General features: G+C 39.8%; 1 protein-coding gene across 1 annotated transcript in view; it reads left to right on the top strand.

Annotated features, from left to right (window-relative positions):
• Positions 1 to 21681, top strand: part of LOC139621716 (gamma-aminobutyric acid receptor subunit rho-2-like) — a 31281-nt gene extending 9600 nt beyond the window's left edge. The window contains exons 3-9 of the mRNA XM_071478501.1: positions 7247 to 7314; positions 10556 to 10779; positions 10953 to 11035; positions 12116 to 12256; positions 16170 to 16322; positions 17652 to 17860; positions 17953 to 21681. Coding sequence (XP_071334602.1) covers positions 7247 to 7314; positions 10556 to 10779; positions 10953 to 11035; positions 12116 to 12256; positions 16170 to 16322; positions 17652 to 17860; positions 17953 to 18267 — 1193 coding nt within the window. The 3' untranslated portion in view covers positions 18268 to 21681. The remainder of the gene's footprint in view (positions 1 to 7246; positions 7315 to 10555; positions 10780 to 10952; positions 11036 to 12115; positions 12257 to 16169; positions 16323 to 17651; positions 17861 to 17952) is intronic.
• Positions 21682 to 21913: the final 232 nt, after the last annotated feature.

The raw sequence follows: 21913 nt of genomic DNA, 5'->3' as shown, positions 1-21913 counted from the left end.
ATGGATCAAATTCCCAACTCACAATCAGACAAATCCTGACTGTGGAGAATCTGATTGTCCAAATAAAGTGCTCACAATGAGCTGATATCACAAAGAAATGTTAATTGTTTGGTTAAGATTCTTCTGCTTCCACAGCGCGGTGGGGCGGTGAGTGCTGATAAAGTACCTGCTCTGCTCCCATTGGACGGTCCCCCGTTGCAGCCTGACGAAACGCAAACAGGAAGCTGAACTGATTTTTTTTTTTCACTCGTCATTTTATTTATTGTACACAAGTTCATATGGAAAGGCACAAACACACATATAAACAATATAACAATTAAGGAGAAGACCAAAAAAAAATCATATTTTACATGTTACAGAGTTTTTGTTATGCAGTATATTAAATGAAATTAATTCAATAGTTTTAAGGTCTTAATAGTTTTGTTGTTTTTAACATTAGATAAAGTGGTGCTGAATTGTTTAAATTAAATAAAATGCAGGAACATCGGCTCGGTTTGTCACCATTTTTTCTTATTATGGATTTTTCAAAAAAAAAAAATTTTTTTCATTGTATTATATGCAACATTTTCATCTTATCTTGATAAAAATATAACATTACATCAAACAACAATTTCAATATTCACGTTTAGTTTCTTTTTTTTTTTTTTACAGAATACAATCCAGAATATTCTTGTATGTAGATATTTTCTTTTCATACACCACAAAAATCCCACTTATAATCAATATCAACTTTAAATCTTTTAAACATGTGTTTAACTGGATACATTCTGTGCCATATCTGGAGAGACACCTCCATACACTTGTTATTGATGAAATATACAGCTTTAGAGACGAAGGCGGAATATTTGTCACCATATCAAGTTAGGATTTCCTGGGTGCATCTATTTTTGGAGCTCCACCTCTCTGTCTGGCTCAGGTTTAAAACAAACACTGGATGGGTGGATAGACCTGTTATGTATTAGTCACATTTGGATTAAAGAGACGGTAACCCTCTGGATTCTGAAGCAACAGCATCCATCCTTTCACTGGGGTTTCTCCTGCCTCAGCAGTGCAGTGTGTAATGACCGAGTGGAGCTGTGTAATCAGGACAGGGTGAACTGAGAGTGGATTTACAGTTTCTAATCCACAAACACAGGGGCAGTGCATTGTCAGTGTGGTGTCATTCACACATGTTTCATTCAACTGAGCAAATCTGTGGGGTGAACAAACTCAGCTGAATCACTTCCTGAGACGATCCATGCTCAGTCAGTCAGTGGCAAACCAGGAAAATGCTCGGGGGCCTGACAGCCCCTCGTATTAACACATGTTGCAATGACAACTATAAATGCCCTTAAACCTCCATAAAGAGACTACACAGTGCACTGCTGCTGCCCAGATGATGCCAGAGTGTACTGACATTCTGTCAGAATGGGGTACGTTCAAGACAGTAAATACACAGCTTCAACAGCACTGGTCTTTGACTGCAATCTATACGACATTATCTAGATTGATATTACATCCATATGCTCTCCTACACATTTACAACAGTGTGCATACACACACACATAAGAGGACAGCTATACTTACTGAACAGAGCATGTGTGTATGTGTGCGTGTGTGTTGCTGCTAATCTTTGTATAATTAACCAAAAAACATAAACGACATGGGATATTGGGATGGGATAAAAGTCTCAAACTTGGAAATAAACCAGTCGACATGAACTCATCTTGAACCTGTCACCCCTGTGGCAACTGCAACCTTTAGGGCCTTTATTGGTGCTTTAGGGAAATTACAGTGACACATGTACAACACACACATGATGAGTAGCGTATAGAGACAAGTGGCAACAGGACAAAGCATGACTGAGTGAATCATAGTTTTCAGTGTGTGGTTATACCTGCAATATGAACAAACGGCAGTTGAATATAATGACTCGTGTACATTAGCAGGAATTTTACATTTTTTGTTACACTAAAATATGGATTTGTAGTGACCACAGTGTTATTATAAGAATTTATGGTTCTGTTAAGACTCAGCAGCTGGTTAGGGTTAGTGATGACCTTTCACTGACCTTAACCAAAGCACTTTTGTTGCCTAAACCACAGACGGTTCTCTAGATCGAACCCCAGGTCTGTGGTGTGACTGAAGAATGTCAGTTTGAAAGTCGCACTGTCCATGAACACGAATTTTGTGGCTCACTGCAGTGAGAGTGGGTTGATCTGGACAATCAGACTTTGAAAGTGATGTTGCTCCACAGTGTTCCATCTGTTCTCTGCTGGTGAGGAGGTGTACTTACAAACACATACCTGTAAAATCAGCTGCTGTGTCCTTTTCCTTGCTGAGGTTTCTGTTGTTGCCATGGTCACGGCCACAACAGCAAGTTTACAAAGGTGAACCAGCAGCGGGGCCAACTGCCTGCTGTCTCAAAGCAGGGAAAACTCCTTAAACACATGTAAATATCTCAGATAACAAAATGAATCTGGCTCATACTTGGGCCACGTGCTTGTTTTCTTCTGGCCTGGTATACACACAGTTCCACAGCCCAAATCTGGCCCATATACAGCATGATGTACGATGCTACCTCCACATCTGGACCAATTGTAGCGCGCACATAGAAAAATCTTCCACCTTTCAGTCAACACCACAGGACAACAGCCAGATGTGGAAGTATATGAGCCAGACTCAGACTCAGGCGTATGTTGGACCAGACATTTCATTTTCTTACCTGCAATCAGCATGTGAAGCTGAGGGAAACAGCTAGCTTGCTAAAAATACACCTACCAACAGCATTTCTGGCTCCAGTGAGCACAGACTTTGGATGTCTTTGCACAGACACAGTAACACCAAGCCAGGCTATCTGTTTCCTCCTGATCCAGTCTTCATGCTAAGCATGGCTAACCTCATCCTCTCCTTAATGCACAGACACAGCTGGAAAAAAAAACCTGCAAAAACCCAGGAAACTGCCTCCACAAGTGAAATACTCCCCCTTTTGACTAATTTGAGGCTTTAGGCTTTAACATCCCTGAACAGTTGCTTGTGCACATCAAAATAAAAGTCCCTCCTCAACACCCACATCCTGTATTTCCTAGATTAATGATCATTACACAGCCTCCAAGTGTAAGTTTCTTAATTAGAGACTATATGAAATTTCATCCACAGGGAGAAATTAAAGTCCATATACACAGTGACTCAAATAATTAGCCTGATAAAGAATTCAGTCTGTGGATAAATCCCCACACGTGGCTAATAAAATGTGTGCCTTTATGTCACGGTATGAATGCATATGGATTATGTGCTTTTGTTTTCCCTCCAACGCCTTAATGATAATTCCACTTTAAAGACTTAAGACGTGGTATTAAATGAGGTTTAGTGAAGCTGTCAATATGCCTGTTGTTCCCATAAACAGGCTGTGGTGCAGTTTAACTTGCAGCATTAGCCCCTCTGTGCCGACGGTGCTCGGTGTTGTGGTGCTCAGTGTTCATGTTTAACGTTCGGGGGGTAAAACATTGGCTGACACACTCCTTCCCTCATGTCCTATTTCAAAGCAGCCCACACAGAAGTGCGACTGCGGGCTACAAGGGCCAACTGGAACGATGAAGTGAAGCGTCTCTGTGACGCATCCATGGGTCTCATCTGATAACCAGTGACGTAGAATAATTTGCTGATGCTCAAAAACCCAAAATAGCAAAAAGGAAATCTTCTGGCAAAACCACACGCAGGACATTTCATCTGTGAGCAACTGTCCCGTCTGAGTGCATAACTCTCGCTTTTTCAGAACACTGCAGCACAGAAATCAGGCTCCAGTGCCCTGTGATGTAGAGAACATACTCTGCTATATCTCTGCATGGTACGGATCTTTTTCTCACTGCTGTGTCCTGGCAGTGCAGTTCAGCTCAGATCGGGCTCCGGCCCTGGCCCGATGTGAACTGACTGCAAAATCACAGACACCTCCACCAGCGAGAAAGACTTTTTAGTTTTTTTTCTCAGCAGGTGTCTGGTGTCACGTCCGCTGTCTCGGTGTCACCGGCAGCTCAGGCTTTACTGAGCCTGGCACGTGATGTGTGGCATATGGCATGAGAAAGAGTAGGGAGCACTCTCTGCCGACAGCTGCGAGTTAATATCCCCTCTTCCAGGTAGCAGCTTTGCCCTGCCACTGGTTATGTAAGGCTGGCACCATCGCTGCTGCTCAGATTAAAAATACAAACAGCAGCCAATGTGACTTTAATACACAAATAACAAAAGGGTGTGTGAATATGTTTTGCTATTCATCACAGGCCTACTAGGATACTCCTCCATATCCCTGTAAATCCCAACATGGCCCTAAACATAGTCCTCTTAATCAGCTAAACATCACATATCAACATATGTGAAAATATTGTGTTTTGTTTAAAGCGATTTATCTAATGAGTTATTAGTCCTAGTTTAGGAGGATGTGATTGTTATTTTACAGCTGTGTGTCATCGCTCTGTTGTCGACAAACTGCAGACTGGAAACTCTGTTTACATGACTTAAAACATGTACTTGGAATTTCTGTACTGGCATTTCCTGTTACCATAGATGGACATAGCCTCCGTGACATCACTTTCTTGAGAGTGGTTTTGAAGCTCAGAGTGGGTTGTTCCACCATTGTCATCTTGGCAGTGCCTGACTCCGCCCCTAATTCCCGGCTAATTGAAAAATGGGCAAAGAGGTGGGGCATGTGTGGAGCCGAGACTTCAGTAAATACCAGTTTGTGGCGAGCATATGCCCAACCACCTGTCACTCAAAGTGGTCACGCCCTCAGTTATACATAATTCTAAAGACTTAATAAAATTAATGGGTGAGTTATATAAAAATTTAACCCCCCTGCAGTTGTCATGAAGGAGGAAATTAGCTACAGAGACCAAAACAGTTTTTGTACCAGGCTGTAAACATGTTTATTTCTGCTGTAAAGTTGGACATTTTAACATCAGAGTCTAAGGGGACTGACTCACTGTTGGAGCCATTTGAAGAACTGCAGTTTTTGGCACTTCAGTGTTGGCTTCATTTTCAGCCCCAGAGGTTGACGCTTGCCTGTCACCTGTCAAATAACATACGGTCGTTACAGAAAGTACTCGGACCCTTCACTTTTTTCACAGTTTATTGTGTTTAGATTTACAGATGCTTTTTTAGTGGGAAGTTCCACAAGCACAAACCAACAGCACATTAAGATGTGATCTCAACCGACTGCCACTGAAAAACCAAAACTACAGAGTCACAAACAGATAAAACAGAGGCTCCCTGCTAGCTTGAGGCCGCTGTTTACCTGAGCTCGGTCAGTGGCTTCCCTATAAGCCTGGCCCAGTGTAACCCAACCTGAGGACACCATGAACGCAGAGCATCATATTTTTATTAAATTCAAACAATATCTTTGCTAATTTATTGATATATTTATCATTTATAATAATGTTTTAAATGGCTGTGAAAAAGTGTTTTCCTCAGGATTTGGTGGAGACCAAAAACTGAGCTGAAAGAGACTGAATATGAACTCACTATAGCAACCAGTCCTCCAACATACAGGTCATTTATTTCAGCTCTCCGATACGACCCATCGCAATGTCTCCTGAAATAGGTTGTCGGTTGTCATGGTCACGAAGACAACCGATGATGACACATGGACTATACTGAGAGGGTGTACCTACTGTTGTTGCCATGGTTTTTTATAAAAGCTTGTTTGGTTTGGTTGGGTTTAGTAAAAGGTCATGATTTGGGTTAATGATCTTTGTTGTCATGGTTACAATAATAACAATGGGAATCGAACATCGCTCTCCTGTGTCATATTCCTGTGTTTTGACCCATCCATCCACCCCAACCTCCTCCTGACGTAGACTTTGTCGCTCTATAAACTACGTCACTGCACTTTTCCCTTTGCTCCTGCCATCATTACTACGGCCACTAGATGTCGCCTAGCAACAAAATGTAACTATGGGTCATAATAACCTGCTGCACAGACGACCTGTGGGCTGGTTGTTACAGGACAGATTCATCAGGTGAACACAAACACATGTAAATAATCTACTGATTGCTAACATGTTCACCATGGCAGCTTACAAGGTGATGAAATGTCATTTGTTAATTTCTGCTAAAAGCTAATATCTCTTGCAGCAGAATGAGAAGCAAATTTTTCATTTCACTTAATTTGTACACATTTCACCAAATGGAGTGTTTTTTTGTTTTTGCAGTCTATCTTTATTTGCCCCCAAACAGCCATTAAATCAACTCTAGCTGTAGCTTGCCAGCAGTGCATGCACCATTCATTTTGTGGGGAGAGTGTGTGACAGCTCAGACCCTGAGTTTGAGAAGATTTTTCTCCACCCTTTCCCTCTTCATGAAGTGGAGTAATAAAACCTCAGAAATTTTACACACATCTTTCCCTCAGTAAACTCGTGGCTGTTCACATCCACCCACATCAAAAAACACTGACATGTTTTTGAATTTTGGACACCTGATGAGTGGGGCTTGTGTTTAACAACTTTCGTTGCAATCTTCAATTCAGACAGGAGCTGTCTTGTGGATAATACTGACGTTTTTTCATGAGTATTGCAGTAGAAGAAAGCCAGTGGATCACTCAAGGACTTGTACATTTATGTATATTTATGTGCAAGTCCTGGTGGAGTTGGTTTGGTTTGGTTTGGTTGAGTTTAGGCATCTGAAAGTCCTCGGTTAAGGTCAGGGAATAATGAATAAAACATGTCAGAGATTGGACAAGAGCCACAGTCACCAAACCACCCACACAGAATTTTCTTTGAGCCATTAAAAAATGTCTTTGCTTCTGAAGCAGAGGCAATAATTCACATGACCACAAGAGACTTTCATTACATGTTCAAAAGAATAATCAACAAAGTAATTTTTCTGATGAAGACAATCTCATACGAGTCAACATTTTATCCTGCTGGTGGTACCACTGAGCCATTATTAGGCGATATCCTGAAGGGATAATGATTAACTAGTTACCTGCAGGGAGTCAGCCAATTTATAACAGGTAAACTCCAGCTGAGAACTTGTGTTTGTACATTAAAAACTTTGTCCACAACATAATCTGGGGTTGTGTGATAACTGTCTCGTGATATGGTTAGTTCGTACCCACTTTTCTAATATGTTGGATCATTGATGAAAAATGATGTGATTTGACCTTTTGCATAAAACATACAGTGTGTTCAAACAACACTCACCAGGTATTAAATCAGTTTGTCAGAGAAAGATGAATGAATGCTGAACTCTAATCTGTCTCACTGCTGTAAATCTGCAGGTCCTGCTGTCCCTGTTGGAGTGGATGTTCAGGTGGAGAGTTTGGACAGCATATCAGAGGTCGACATGGTGAGTGGCTTCAACGTGTCAAAAGGTTCACATTGTAAGGTTATGGGTAAAAATGGAATACAAATAGATGTAAATTTACTGCAAGCAGAACTGGAATTTGCTGCCGATACTGATATTAACAAATAACAGTAATTGAAATAGATTCAGTCTAGACCGCCCCACTCATCACTATTTAACACAACATTATTATGTAATTTATTTATGTAATATATTATTATTTTATTATGTTCAAATTATTGTATAATATAAAATATATGAATAATACATATTGTCATAATGTCATATTATTTTATATTATTCATTGTTATATATTTTATTATTATTGTGTATATATTATTATTGTCATTATTATGATTTGTTGTAAGATATATCACCATTACAGTGAATTATAAATATGACAATTATAATTATAATTATAAGTATAAATTACATAAGTGTTATTATTTATATTATAAGGGTTTTTTTTGTAATTATTATTATTACGTTATTTCATTCTCTCTCCATAGATGCACATGATTACCTCTATCATAAACATATATATAATATTCCTTCCTAGATAGATAGATAGATAGATAGATAGATAGATAGATAGATAGATAGATAGATAGATAGATAGATAGATAGATAGATAGATAGATGGGGAATAGGGAATTACTTGTCTCTCTAACTTAATATTCAATCTGAAAATAATGAGATTGTGGGAGAAGTAAAGACATAAAGTCATTATTAATGCAACTATTCCAGTGGATTATTTTACTAGCATCAGCTTTAACTGGTAAATGTGCAACACATTCAGCTCTCAGGCATGAAGTTGCTGACTTAAACAAATGACACTGCTTCAACACATGGGGAAGACACTCTCGTCAGGCGCAGCGGTTAATGGGGCTTTGCAGGAACATTCGTCATTAACAGCATGAGAATACACACATGAGCACCACAGAGAGGAAGACTCTGGTAACACTTGTCTCCTGAATCCAACTCCCTTCATTAGCGGATGCAGCAGATCAGAGCCCAGACAGTGTCTAATAAAAAATAAATAATAATAAACACGTATCACTTCTGTCCTTTCAAATGACAGATGACTGTATCCTCTTAAACGTAGTCATTAGGCCGTTTTCAGTCAGATACTCAGAATTAGATTATGAAAGCTTGGTGGTAGGAGCTGTTTATTTTGCTCAAAGTCAGACTAAATGCACATTGAGTAATGTAATTAAATCATCCCTCTGTTCTAGGACCATAAATTGGATCCAAAACTCTCATCGTGATATTGTGTTAGCTCCTGTTTGCAAGGACAACCAAGGATTACATTTCATTTGGAAGGTTGTGTACTTATTTGTTTTGGAGCAGAAGGGTGAGGGGGATTAAAAAAAAATTAATGATTCAAAATGACAGGTGATTTTAATGACATTATGTCATATCACAACGCTTGTGGATGCTTAACACTTTACACCAAGTGATCTGCTGCAAAAATGAGATTTTAAATGAATTTTTTTAATGTCAAGAAATTCCACAAAGACTCCAAAACCAGCATGTTAGTGCGTCTCTACCCTGTGTGTGACTCTCAGCAACAAGCCCAATGGCTGCTGACTGAAGATGCTTTTTTTTTTTAGATTGTAAGAGATCAGGAACTCTAAGAAATAGTAAAAAAATACATTTCCTAAAACAGCTGGGTGCTGCAGTTTTTTTTTAGCAAATGTCATTCAAACAGGAGAAAGTAGTGCATTTGTTTGAGGGCTGTTGTAGTGGGGGGTCCTCAGAAAATAAGAGCATGGATGTTTTAGTTGCAATTCTCATAAATAAATTATTATTGTTGGGTGAATACATAGTTTGACAGACTTTCTGGGAACCTCTCATAACCAATGATTTGGATGAAGCTCAGTTAACTAGTTTATTTAAGCACTCAGTTGCAGGAGTGTGCACTGAAAGAATTGTGACTCTGACATTAAATATATGATGTTTTATTTTATAAGTATTATGCATTTTAATACAAACTACAAAATATTAAGAGGCACACACGTGCAAAATTCGTTCTCTTTTCAAACTTCAGAATAAAAGTATCCCATAGTAATATACAGGGCTGAAATATACTGATATGTTTAGGGTAATACCAATTGCGGTATAAATAGTTAATTGTTGATAACTTATAACCATGCAGGTACATGTGTAAGAATAGTTGAATCTAAAGACAAATTACCCCTTGACTGTGCGTGCATGTGGCCCAGAATTTCGTGCTATATGGGGACTGTTTTTCGCTGAGGATTAATACTCATTTTGTTGCTCTATTATTCCCGGCAGCAAGATGTAATGAGGTAACATGTCACCCAGTGCACCAGTGTGGCTCATTTATGTGTTTTTAATATTTCCTGGACAACAATGGAGCTCTGTGGGACTGGAGAATAAGATACATCAGGCTCTGGATACACACAGTCCTTGTTAGTGGGATACATTTATTGTTGGCTTGGGTCTGACCATGGAGTTTGTTGACAATAAGAAGAATGAAGAATAGATTTACCAGACTTGTCCTTTAAAGCCAGTCTATGTAACTTTTACCACCATAACAGTCATACCAGACAAGTGAGGCTGTAGCATCACAACCCTGGTTATTTTTTTTAACTGAGCAGCACAGTGTTTGATAGGTAATGAATATAACTCTTATGTTTATGGTGATAATAATAGATGTTTAAATGTATCTTGCAGTTATAAATACCTTAAAATAATAACATCCAAGTACACAGACTTGAGATCACAACACTTGAAATCATCTTTCATTATTAAATGTATATTGCATTGCAGTTATTATTCATCTGAGGGATTCAGACGTGCCCCTGAACTCATCGTATGCAACATTAAAGGTACTTTTATGGTGGGTGCCAAGAGTACAATGTGTTGCTGCAGCCATTATTCTACACTGATCTGGTCTTATGTAATGCCACAAGGAGAATGGGATAGAGGATGATCTCCTGTGGCAGGGAGTGGTGCAGAAGCAGGACCACTCCGGCCTGCATGGCAACAGGAAACAAGAAAACACGACTGGTGAAAGCTGCGGACCGTGCTTAGTTAACATATGTTCACCACTTCTGTTGACCATCAATGTTTAGTTATAAACAATCCATATAATCCTGTGGCAGTGTAATCCCTGAGGAATGTAATAAACCAGGTTCGGTAAGCGAGTGGCGTCCTTGTAGTGAGACTTAATCTAGTGACTGTTTCTGTCACCCCTCCCCCCTCGCCACTCCCCCAGGACTTCACCATGACCCTGTATCTGAGGCACTACTGGAAGGACGAGAGGCTGGCCTTCCCAAGCTCCACCAACAAGAGCATGACCTTTGATGGGCGACTGGTGAAGAAAATCTGGGTACCGGACGTGTTTTTTGTCCACTCCAAGAGGTCTTTCATCCACGACACCACCACCGACAACATCATGCTGCGGGTCTTCCCAGATGGTCATGTCCTGTACAGCCTGAGGTGAGGACAGGAAATTCCCTGCACACACACACAAACAAACAAACACACAAACACACGCACACACAGCTATCTGCCTCCACAGAGTTTCATCACACCAACCAAATGAGACCTGGCAGGCCCTGGTGTAGCATCTGCAGAGCTGGTGAGATTTACACTCTGCTTTAATTCTCCAGGGTTACAGTTACCGCTGCATGCAACATGGATTTCAGTCGTTTCCCTCTGGACTCGCAGACGTGCACGCTGGAGCTGGAGAGCTGTAAGTATTCACGTGCCTCTCATGAAAAGACTTTTCAGATATCTTGCTCCTAATTATTAAACGCCCAAAGCAACTTAACAGCATGGTGGCTCAACCAGCACCGCACTGACATGAAACACTGAACTGTGAGTTATTAGTAGGAAGCTGGTGCAGAACAACAGTGGATGCTACTCCATCAAGTTTTCACATCAGTTGGACCCAGATTTGATGGTGTTGGTTACCGGGAATTAGAAAATAGACACTTTATTTACCTTGACTGCAGAGAGAATTTAATTAAAACACCTTATATTAGGCAGGTCTCTCTTTCTAATGTGTCTGTTTCAGAAGTAAATGTCACCATATTATAGCGCTCCTTTTTAATTTACTTATACATCCTTCCATCCTTTAGCTGTGAATTAAATATAATGTACATTTCCATAGCAACAACACCATTAGTACTGTGTCATACATTAGGAGTTTCTTATCCAGTCTTTATCAGCCACATTTGTTTAGCTTTTATTTGAGAATCAGCTTTTGGTTGAATACTGAGTTTAAGAATTTGCAACGTTTTCCTATGTCATTTTCAGCCTTAACAGAGATCCAGCTCTGTTGCTGATTAGAGCTGGGGATTAACAATTTATTTATTTATTTTATACCAATTTCATCAAATCCATTTGAACAATAAGAAAACTACAACTCACATGACAGTACAAATCTTTGTTCGTTACTTTAATTTAATTTTTTTGTAACATATTTGTGCAGATGAACAGCCAATCAACAGCATCATTAGATCTTGGTCCGACCATGCTGCGTGCTGACACTGATGAGATTTACTCATTTACTCTGTGCTTATTTATGTGGAAAAAGCATTTTTCATGACCAAATTAGTTTATTTTGCATTTATTTATGTATTTAATTATTTACATCTGCACTTATTTATTTATTTATTTATATATTTTTTGTACTTCATATTTTTGATCCTCAGAAGGATCAAACCAATTTGTTTGGTCCATAGAAGTACCAAAGTTCGACACCCAGCCCTGCTTCTGATACTGACGCTGGCTCAGCTCTACACATAACTTCATGCTCTCTGTCCATCAGATGCTTACACAGACGAGGACCTGATGCTGTACTGGAAAAGCGGCGATGAGTCTCTGAGCACGGACGACAGGATTTCCCTGTCGCAGTTCCTCATCCAGAAGTTTCACACTACCTCTAGACTGGCTTTCTACAGCAGCACAGGTAGAGCGGCAAAACAAGACTTGAGTGGAGTTTTACACAGATATTGTACAGAGACTGAATCACCCCATGGGCAAAAAATTGCAACTGCTCCAAATTCTTCAAGTTCACTGTGTGGCTTGGAGTAAGTTGATTAATTCATTAATATAAATTGAAATGAAAATGACCTTTATGTTAATGTTGTCTTAATGTTATCTTGAGGCCCCGTTCTGTCTTGGGGGCTTGTGTCAAAAATCTACTTTCAATATTAAAGTTTTTAATATATTAAAATTCTTTAATATTACCTGCTGCTGTCACTTACAAGTGAAGGTAATGCTTATTTTTCATAGTGTGTCTCTACATTGTGGGCTGATATCTATAATTATTAGGGATGAGAAAATGTGTTGAAATGCAATTCAAAGTATGGAATAAGCAAGAAAAAATCATATGTGGTGATCTATGGATGACTGTTGACGTCTGTTTGTTCATAATGGCAAAAATAATGAGACCGTATAAACAAAAGTGCCAAAAGCCGCACTTCCTCTAATGACCACTAGAGTCTGGCTTCAACAGTGAATCAGTCCCCATAGACTCCCATGTTAAAATGTCAGAAATAAACATGTTTACAGCCTGGTACAAAGAACAGTTTCTATATATATATATATATATATATATATATATATATATATATATATATATATATATATATAACTAATTTCCTCCTTCATGACAACTGTATGGGGTGAATTTCTATATAACTCACCTGTTTAAATTTGATTAAGACTTAAAGTTATACATAATTGAAGGTGTGGTCACTTTGAGTGACAGGCAGATGCATATGCTTGCAACAAACCGGCATGCACCAAAGTCTCAGCTGCACACGTGCTTTTGGATCAGCCAGGAGTTAGGTGGAGTCAGGCACTGCCAAGATGGCGACGGTGGAGCAGCCCACTCTGAGCTTCAAAACTATTCTTCAGAAATATATGGCTGACGTCCATCTTTATTACAGTCTATGGTTTGTATCACCAGGGCTGAAGTGCCTTTATTATACAAAACAGTCTCCTGAGACCCACACTCCTTAAAGACAGCAGCAGTGCAAGACTACACTAGTTATAGACTTTACACCACCTGAGTGGAAGTGAGTGTGCCAGTATAATATATAATAATATAGTATAATGATGAAAGAGTTGCTGATAAGACAAAAACTGTAATTTGTGCAAGACACTAATACCCTACACAACAACTGACACAAACATCCTCAGTGCTTGTTTTACACCGATACCATGAAGACATGACAAGGGAAAAGGACACAGTCTGCCACAGGACCAGACTGAGTTCATTTTCTAGTGTGCGAGCTAAAGAAATAGCTGAAGCAACTTCATTGCAACCAACAGCTATTTCCTGCTGTTAAAGCAGTTGCTCACAGTGCTGGAGCCAAAATACCAACTTCCATCAAGAAAACACTTTGCTGGTGTCATCATACAAAATCTCTCCAGAGAAATGAGACGTGACGTTGTGGACAGCTTTTCATGCATTTCACAACAGACAGGTGCTACTCAGAGCTGTATTAGAATAACAATACAGCTCTGAGTAGCACAACAAGGGGGGTTAGCTACAGTAAGTCTTGCAAACTCATCCTCTGTTTGAATCGCACATGGGAGGTAAGCTAGGCTGTAGTGGAGTTGGAGTTGGACAGACCCTACCACAACACTGCTGTGACTGAAAGCTTGGCCCCCACAAAAAAAGTGTTTAGCACACGCTGAATCTAGCCACCCTGTGGGGTTATGGATACCCCGAGTCAGCCACCTGTTAGGCCAGCTGCAAAGAGCAATGGCCATTTTCCACAGGAGCTCTACAGCCACCACAGTTTTGGCATCTATACAGACTCTGCTCTGGCTACTGACACATAAACTCATTACGGGCGTTACAATGAGCTCTTACAATAGGCTGAGGCGATGTTTGGAGCAACAGGCAGCTTTTGTCAGTGCCAAAGTTGACAGTATTGACAGTTTGCCGGGGATGAAATGCTCGCTGAATGCCCCCGCTGAAAGCATCCTTCACTTCCTAGATTCATAACACTTGAGTGAGCTGATGTGTGGAGTTCAGTCACTGCTAGCCCTCCACTCAAAGCTGCTTGACAGTGTTTTGGAAGTGAAGTGTTCAGCCCGGTTGTTTTGTTGACCTAGGACTGGATCTGTATACAGATACATTAGTAACTGGCAGCCGTGTTTTAAAGTTCAGACTGTTTGTTTGAGAATCTATTGTATTTCACTCTTTTTTAAATTATTATGAGAACATGCCAGAAAAGGGGAAAAAAAAGAGGAATAACATATAAAACATATTCAACAGTCATAGATTGTTGCCATTGAAATTTTACTTGTCTCATGATTGAATCAAAATGTAAACTCCATATATAATGAATCATATTATATTTCTCAGACTGGTAATCATAAATGTAGCAAGTAATTCAATGTTAAGACAAGATTTCCTGTTGTCTTAAAGGACAGTTCTTTGTTGAACTCCACCTTGACTCAAACCACAAATGCATCAAACCTGAGCTTGTTTCTGCCTCGAGTGGCTCTGATAATGGCTGTGATGTCTTTACTTTTATTTTTCTGTGAAAGGATTTGAATTAACAAGTTGTTGTTTTTTTCTGAAATGATTTGAACCCAACTCAGGTAGTTTTACCCGAAACTACAATGTAGAATTAATTTTTTCTTTGTTTGTTAGTGGCGCCTCTGAGTGACAGGTTAATGTTGTTGTTCAGGCAGCTGTACATAGCCTCATCTCTATGATTTTTTCCATCTGCGGTGTTGAATCCAAAGTGTTTCCACACTTCTTACATGGTGGGTGGATGCAAAATTTGCTAGTTTTCTCCAACAACAACAACAACAACAACAGACCTTTTCCATGACAGACATTTTGAGATGTCACACTTGGAAAAACAAAGGTAAAGAGGCTTAATTCCATTTAGCTGCTTCAGTTTCAGGGTCCTGGTATCATGTTGTGAGGTACTTAAAGGTCCCATATTATATGAAGTAACATGTCTATGTCTTTATATTAATACTGTGAAAGTATCAAAGCCTCAGTCCACAGTGAAATGCACACAGCCTGTATTCAGAAACTGAGCCTTAAAATGAGCCGTCAGGACTTCTGGAACTTTGTGATGTCACAACAAAGCAGTCACCACCCTCAGCCATGCCCCAAGCCCCTTACCACCTTGACCCATCATCCAACCTTGCAGGATTTGGTTTCTCTCAGAAGAGAGGCTCTGAGCCTAAAACACAGTTGAAGTGTAAAATACAGGACCTTTAAATGGAAGAGGGCCATTGTAAATGTAATTAGCAACACCTGTGCTTTTCATACTATGGCGTGATCCCAGTGTAACGAAGTTAAATGACTTTTTAACTGAGTCATTACATTTGAAGAAGAAACTTGTCTTTTCAAAAACAAACTCCTGGTGTATTCGTGCAGTCCACAGACGTCACTGACACCAGTTATCAAAGATAGAAAATAGTGCTACTAACGTTAAGCACTAGTAAAAGCTGTTCTATTCAGCCTATGAGATTTACACCACACCGAAAAAAACACTCTGGTACATGTTTGTCTCAAGAGCTGGAACATTGCTGTTAAAAACACACCACTGGGCTTTTTAAATATATTCACATTTGCATTGTTATTCTTCCATTTCTACCTTGTAGTGCTTTGCCATTATAGATATCTTTTATGCAGTGACCTTTTTTCTGTTCACCCGCTGCTTTGTTTATTCATTGGTTTGTTTGGTCTGGTTTTATATGCCCTCCAGATTTCATCATCCCTGTGCAGATTAGTTGTTAATTTCACCTTGTTCTGTGTTTATCACGGCACTTTAGTGCATCGTCGGCAGATAAAACAATTCGCTAACATCCGTTATGTTTTACTTCTTCCCTGCCCGTAGGCTGGTACAACCGTCTGTACATCAACTTCACTCTGCGGCGTCACATCTTCTTTTTCTTGCTCCAAACCTACTTCCCCGCCACTCTGATGGTCATGTTGTCCTGGGTGTCTTTCTGGATTGACCGCAGGGCCGTCCCTGCCAGAGTCTCATTAGGTAAGAGGACATGCAACACAATGACTACCTCTCATTTTCAGATTTAATTTGCTCATTCCAGTGACCTGGGAGGATAACCCAGTTAGCACAGGAGTACCCCAGAGGGAATCACACTGTTGAAGGATAGTTCAGCATTGTTTGCATATTTGCTTTCATTATGAGGATGAGATGAGAAGATCATTATAACTGAGTGTCGAGTAGGTTAGCCTAGCTTAGCATAAAGACTGTTAGCCTAGCTCTGTCTAAAAGAAAATAAAGAATGTCTTCCAACACCTCTAAAGGTACAAAATAACACTTTGACTCTTGCTTAATTAGTACTAATCAGTACACAAACTGAATGTAAACAAAAACTTACAGGGAATTACAGGTTCTGTGTTGACAATTTAGTGACATTTTTCTCTAGATTTGGTGACTTGTAAGACTCACTTGTTACTGACTTGGAAAACATTGAAAAAAAAATAAAATAGTGTCAAGTTTGTTTCTTTTTTGGCCAGATCTTAGCTCCTCTCTGTTGAGGCTCGCAAATATGTCTCAGTGAATGTGCTGTCAAAATAAAATCTTTAACCAATCATAATAATTAAAGATAAAGTTAGTTATCATTAGTTCATTAGATAAATAATCTGTTGTTGGTGGAGAGATAGTTCACAAATTTCACAATAAACCACAAATTATATTTTATCCATTTTTGTTTGTATATAGATTAAATTAGAAGATATGTGAGCAACATTTTAATAAGTGAGGGTTTTTTTCATTTTGGACACAGCCAAGCCGCTTCCCCCTGCTTCCAGTTTTTATTTACTATTTATTTTATATTATTCTACACACAGAGATATTGATATAGATTGATATCAATCCTCTCATCTCACTCTCACTTTGAGGTAGTGGTATAAATGAGACCTCTGGTTCACAAACTTCACAGGAAGTACTTTACAGAAATAAGAAAAAAAACTTTTGGGTCAAACCATAAGCTAATGTGGAGCTTTGCTGCTCTACCAGTATCACAAACTTTATTCTGTTGTATATTTCTCAACCAAAAGCAGCCAAGCAGACTAGAAAAATGCAGCAAAAAAAAAAATTGGTGAGTAGCCTAAGGGGCATAAGTTTGCTTCAACTGGAACATAATGTTGCTGTGTTCCTCTACTCTGCTGAAGTATCTGCTGAATGGAAATGTTCACACGTCTCAGGAGATGTTGTCCCTCTAGGAAACAACTGAAATCACTACAGCCAGAATAAAATCTTAACTGTTAAAAGTCCTTCATGTCCCAGACCTACACAATGTCTCTACCGGAGACATTGCTAACACAAGGCTGTTTTTACTCTGTGCTTCAGGTATAACCACAGTGCTGACCATGTCCACCATCATCACTGGAGTCAATGCCTCCATGCCCAGGGTCTCCTACATCAAAGCTGTGGATATTTACCTCTGGGTCAGTTTCGTCTTCGTGTTCTTGTCTGTGCTTGAATATGCTGCCGTCAACTACCTGACGACGGTGAGGGACGGTAAAGAGCGGAAGCTCAGAGAAAAAGTCAGGGAACAGGTACAAAGACCTTTTCAGAAATGGCGTAAGTTTCCAAATGGTGCTTTTAATTTTTTATTCAGTCTTTACTCCTTTTCTCTTTTTCGCCCCAGTCCCAGACCCTCCCCTGCACCTGTGGCATGTCCCATGCCAGGACCATGATGCTGGATGGGACATACAGCGAGGCAGACGCCAACAGCTTGGCAGGATACACCAGAGCCTCCATGATGGCTGAGGATGCGTCAGAGAAACAGGAGCGAATGGTGGTGCATCTCTCCCTGGACAACGAGTCCACGGGGACCAAGAAAAAGGGCATCCGCGGCTTCCGGATTATCCAGAACACCCACGCCATTGACACCTACTCTCGCATGATCTTCCCTGGTGCCTACATCCTGTTTAACCTGATCTACTGGTGTGTGTACTGCTGAGTGTGTACATACAGTTTGAGCCTGAACTGTAGCAGTGACAGAAAAAACTGCGAATCCATTTCGTCGACCTTGGAAGAGAGGACGCGGCTCCCATACTGCATGTTCAAGTGGAGCAACAAGTTTAGCAAGATGACTGAAAAATATCACAGGCTTCTGGGTGTGAATTTCACCACCTCTGGCTCACACGTCACCACCGGACTGGACCACTTACACAGCTTCTCCTCCTTTACATAACTGTATCAGAAGCTCATATGTTCCCCAATCACATTCCAACAACCTGGTGGGGCTGGTTGCACAAGTTTTACACTAGTCTAATGCCCCTTGTACAAAAATAAAAACAGACTCATTTTAAAAAGTTAGCCACCAATGCTATGGTAACAATGTTATCAACACTGAACTGTATTGATTTGGTTTCTGGCAACACAATCTTTGTTAGTCACATTTTCTACTCTCATTTTTCTCTGTTTTGTCTCTACATGCTCCAAAGAAAAATAATTGTCTCTTTAGGAGAGTACAGTGGCTTTGTCAAAGGTTTCAGCCACTGAAACCAAGGTAGGACTTATAACCTATAAATTATTGTTTCTTTTTTTAACTGGCGCAGCTTTTACAGCACTGGTCATGTGACGCTCCTCAGCCAATCGACATCGGATAAATAAGTGGGACAGAAGAGGGAAAGAAAAAAGAAAAAGATGTATCAAAGCTGTTCAGTTGTTAAGATGTTTTGAGTTCGTTTATTATAAAAATAGTTGAGACTGTTATGATGTGAAATTGAGTTAACAAAAAAAGTAAAAGGAAAACTGGCTAAACTTTCTATTTCATATTTCTAAATGTAATCACTTAAATTTAATTTAGATGCACATTTTTCAGTTCAGCTCTGTTGTTATGGACTTATTACATTAGCCTTAGCTTTAACCTCTGACCAACGTTCCTTTGCTTGAGGATATTTTTGTCTAACTGGAGATCTTTGAATTTTAATTGAATACCCCCCAAGAAGAGTGTGAGCTAAAGTGAGCTAAAAGAGGTTAAACAGCCCTGTTGTGTAGTGTGTTTGTCACTATAGCAACCCCTTTTTCATTACACATACTCATACGATCCATAGTTCATACAGAAAATATTGATTGGCAAAGCTTTCAGATAAAAATATAAAATATAAAATTGAAGAGCTTTAATTAACATTTACTCATTTGGCAGATGCTTTTATCCAGAGCGACTCACAGACCTACATGTATTTAATAAGTGCAAGGAAACTGTCTGTTGACTGTTTAATCTGAGCCATAGTCAAACCCTGTCTTTGTGCAACCAGCCCCTGCCCAGACATCCCTCATAACACTCTCTACTCTGAAGCTCTCCGTTTTCGATCAAACTGTCAAAATAATAAGAGCATCTAATTTGGCTGCTATTGCCTCTGTAACCTTTGGAGCTGACTGAGTCACATAACTGAATGTGTCCAGAACAGATGGCTAATGAGGCAGTAAGGGAGCTAAATACCAGGCTTTCTTTCCTTAACAGCCCTCCGACGACAGCGACAATATTTCATTTCAAGTGACAGTCCTTCCCTGTATTCCTCACTGTCTACCATCGACATTCATCAGAATACAGCAACCCTTAAAGTCAGGACTAAGCACCATATATCACTGTTTCTGAGCAAAGTGTTCATTTATTTATGCATTAGCGGGATTCTCTATCCACTGAATTTCCTTTATTTAGTATTTATTTATTTATTTTTAGTGCAGCAATAGGATCCATGTGCCATGAAACCTTAAGTTGGCAAAGATGCACGAAACAGGGCTTGTACAAAACTGCTTGATGCATGCTGCGAGACGTGCAATACTGAATCTTCCTTGTTGTCGGACTTCAAAACATGGAGAGCTTTACCAGTGATGTAACCAACTTGAACCGCCTTAAGTGAACATTTTTTTATACACCAACATGGTTTAATGGCTGTTTTTTTTTCATTGGTTTGTTTGATTACCATGAGTGACTGCATAGTTTTGTTGAGGTTTTCTAAGCAGTATATACAGTTTAGCATTTTATTTAATTATGTGGGTAGATAATAAGCCAGAGGCTTTTAGCCCTGCAACACCGTGATGAGTGTGAGTTCACCCATCACAAATGCTACAGATTAATTCCTCAATACTGGTTTACATGTCAATATTTCACAAGCAGATTGAAGCAGATATCTACTTTTTAAAATTATCTTATCCACCTTCTTGTTAAGCATTAAGGCCCATTTATGCTTCTGTGCTAAGAGCTACGCTGTAGCCCACAGACACTTCACTTCAGCCACTGGGACTCCCATTAACCCCTTGCACCAAGTCTGTATCCAGCTTTAGGTGAATTTCAAGTGTATTCATATTAAGTACAGCGTTGGATTGGGAGGTGCATAGCTTAGCTTAGCACAAAGACAGGAAACAGGGGGAAACCGCACCAGCCACACCTCTAAAGCTAACTGATTAACTCACTAATTAACACATGGTGTCTAATTTGTTTAATCAGTACTGTCAGAAGTGTTGGAAAGAAGCCTGGGGAGAGACGCTGTCATTGTGTTCATTAGCTGTTCCTGTGTGGGTGGGGGTTAACTTTGCTCGAACCAGTCAGGAGGCAGTGAAATATTAGTCCATCCGTTGAAGCAGTGGTAGCAGTTGCTCAATGCTTTTAACGTTTTTTTGCTTTTACATAAAAAAAAATACTTTTTTTTCTGTTTATGGACTTAAAACAGCCTGTACAGCTGCATCCATCTCATCCATGCTTATTTTTCTGTTGTTGCTAAGCTGTGTAGCCTCCCATGTAGCCTACCTTCCCACCTAGCTAGCCGTAGCTGGCACCTAGCTAGCCGGCCAGCCAGTTAGCTAGGTGGGTCCATATCGTTATTCAGCCTATTAAGATTTGATTGGTCAAAATGTTTCTCTGACCAGGGGAGGCAGCCATCAGTGCTCACAATCCCAGACCCTTGATTTGGTGAGCTAGGCTAGCAGTGATCACCTGCTCCCAGTCTTAACAGTAAGCTAGGCCAGCTGCCCCTGGGCTCTACCTTCATACCTACACATTGTACAGATTTGAGAGTGTCCCTCTCAGCGAAAAAAGTGAATTTCGCAAAATGTAAAACTGTACCTGGTGCTCTTTTAAAACCAAGGTCTCATCCTGATTCATAATGTATTCAGCAACCATTATTGCGCTTTAGCTTCATGGCTAAATGTGAGTTTAAATTTTTTCTGTGCATATTATTTTGCAATGGATCTGTCATAACAAGTCAGTCAGATTACCTCTCAGTGCAAAAACAGAAAACACGAAGCACGTTTGCAAATCTGTCAGCTTCCAAACCGACATCACTTCTACCTTCATCTTCAGAAAATGTTCAGAATGTAATGCTTTCAGAGCAACTTTCATAAATAAAGTCTTTCTTTCATGCATTTAAATGAGTCCTGATTTACTGCTTTGAAGATTTAACATATCTGAAAACCAAGTCTACAGAATCTGAGGACTGCCACAATGTCATAAAGCTCCTCCACCCTGTATTGTAATGAGAGCGATGGCTAAGAAGCAACTTTACTGAAAACAGTCATAACTTCCAAGAATAATCTATCAGACACAATCTTCCCGTGTGACGCACATCCATCTTTAATCCAGATTTTCGAGAGGACTCTGG

Source organism: Trachinotus anak, unplaced genomic scaffold (genome assembly GCF_046630095.1).
Source record: "Trachinotus anak isolate AG129_WGS33_773 ecotype Australia unplaced genomic scaffold, CSIRO_AGI_Tana_v1 ptg000005l, whole genome shotgun sequence".
NCBI classification, from domain to species: domain Eukaryota; kingdom Metazoa; phylum Chordata; class Actinopteri; order Carangiformes; family Carangidae; genus Trachinotus; species Trachinotus anak.
This window is presented reverse-complemented; position numbering and strand designations above follow the sequence as displayed.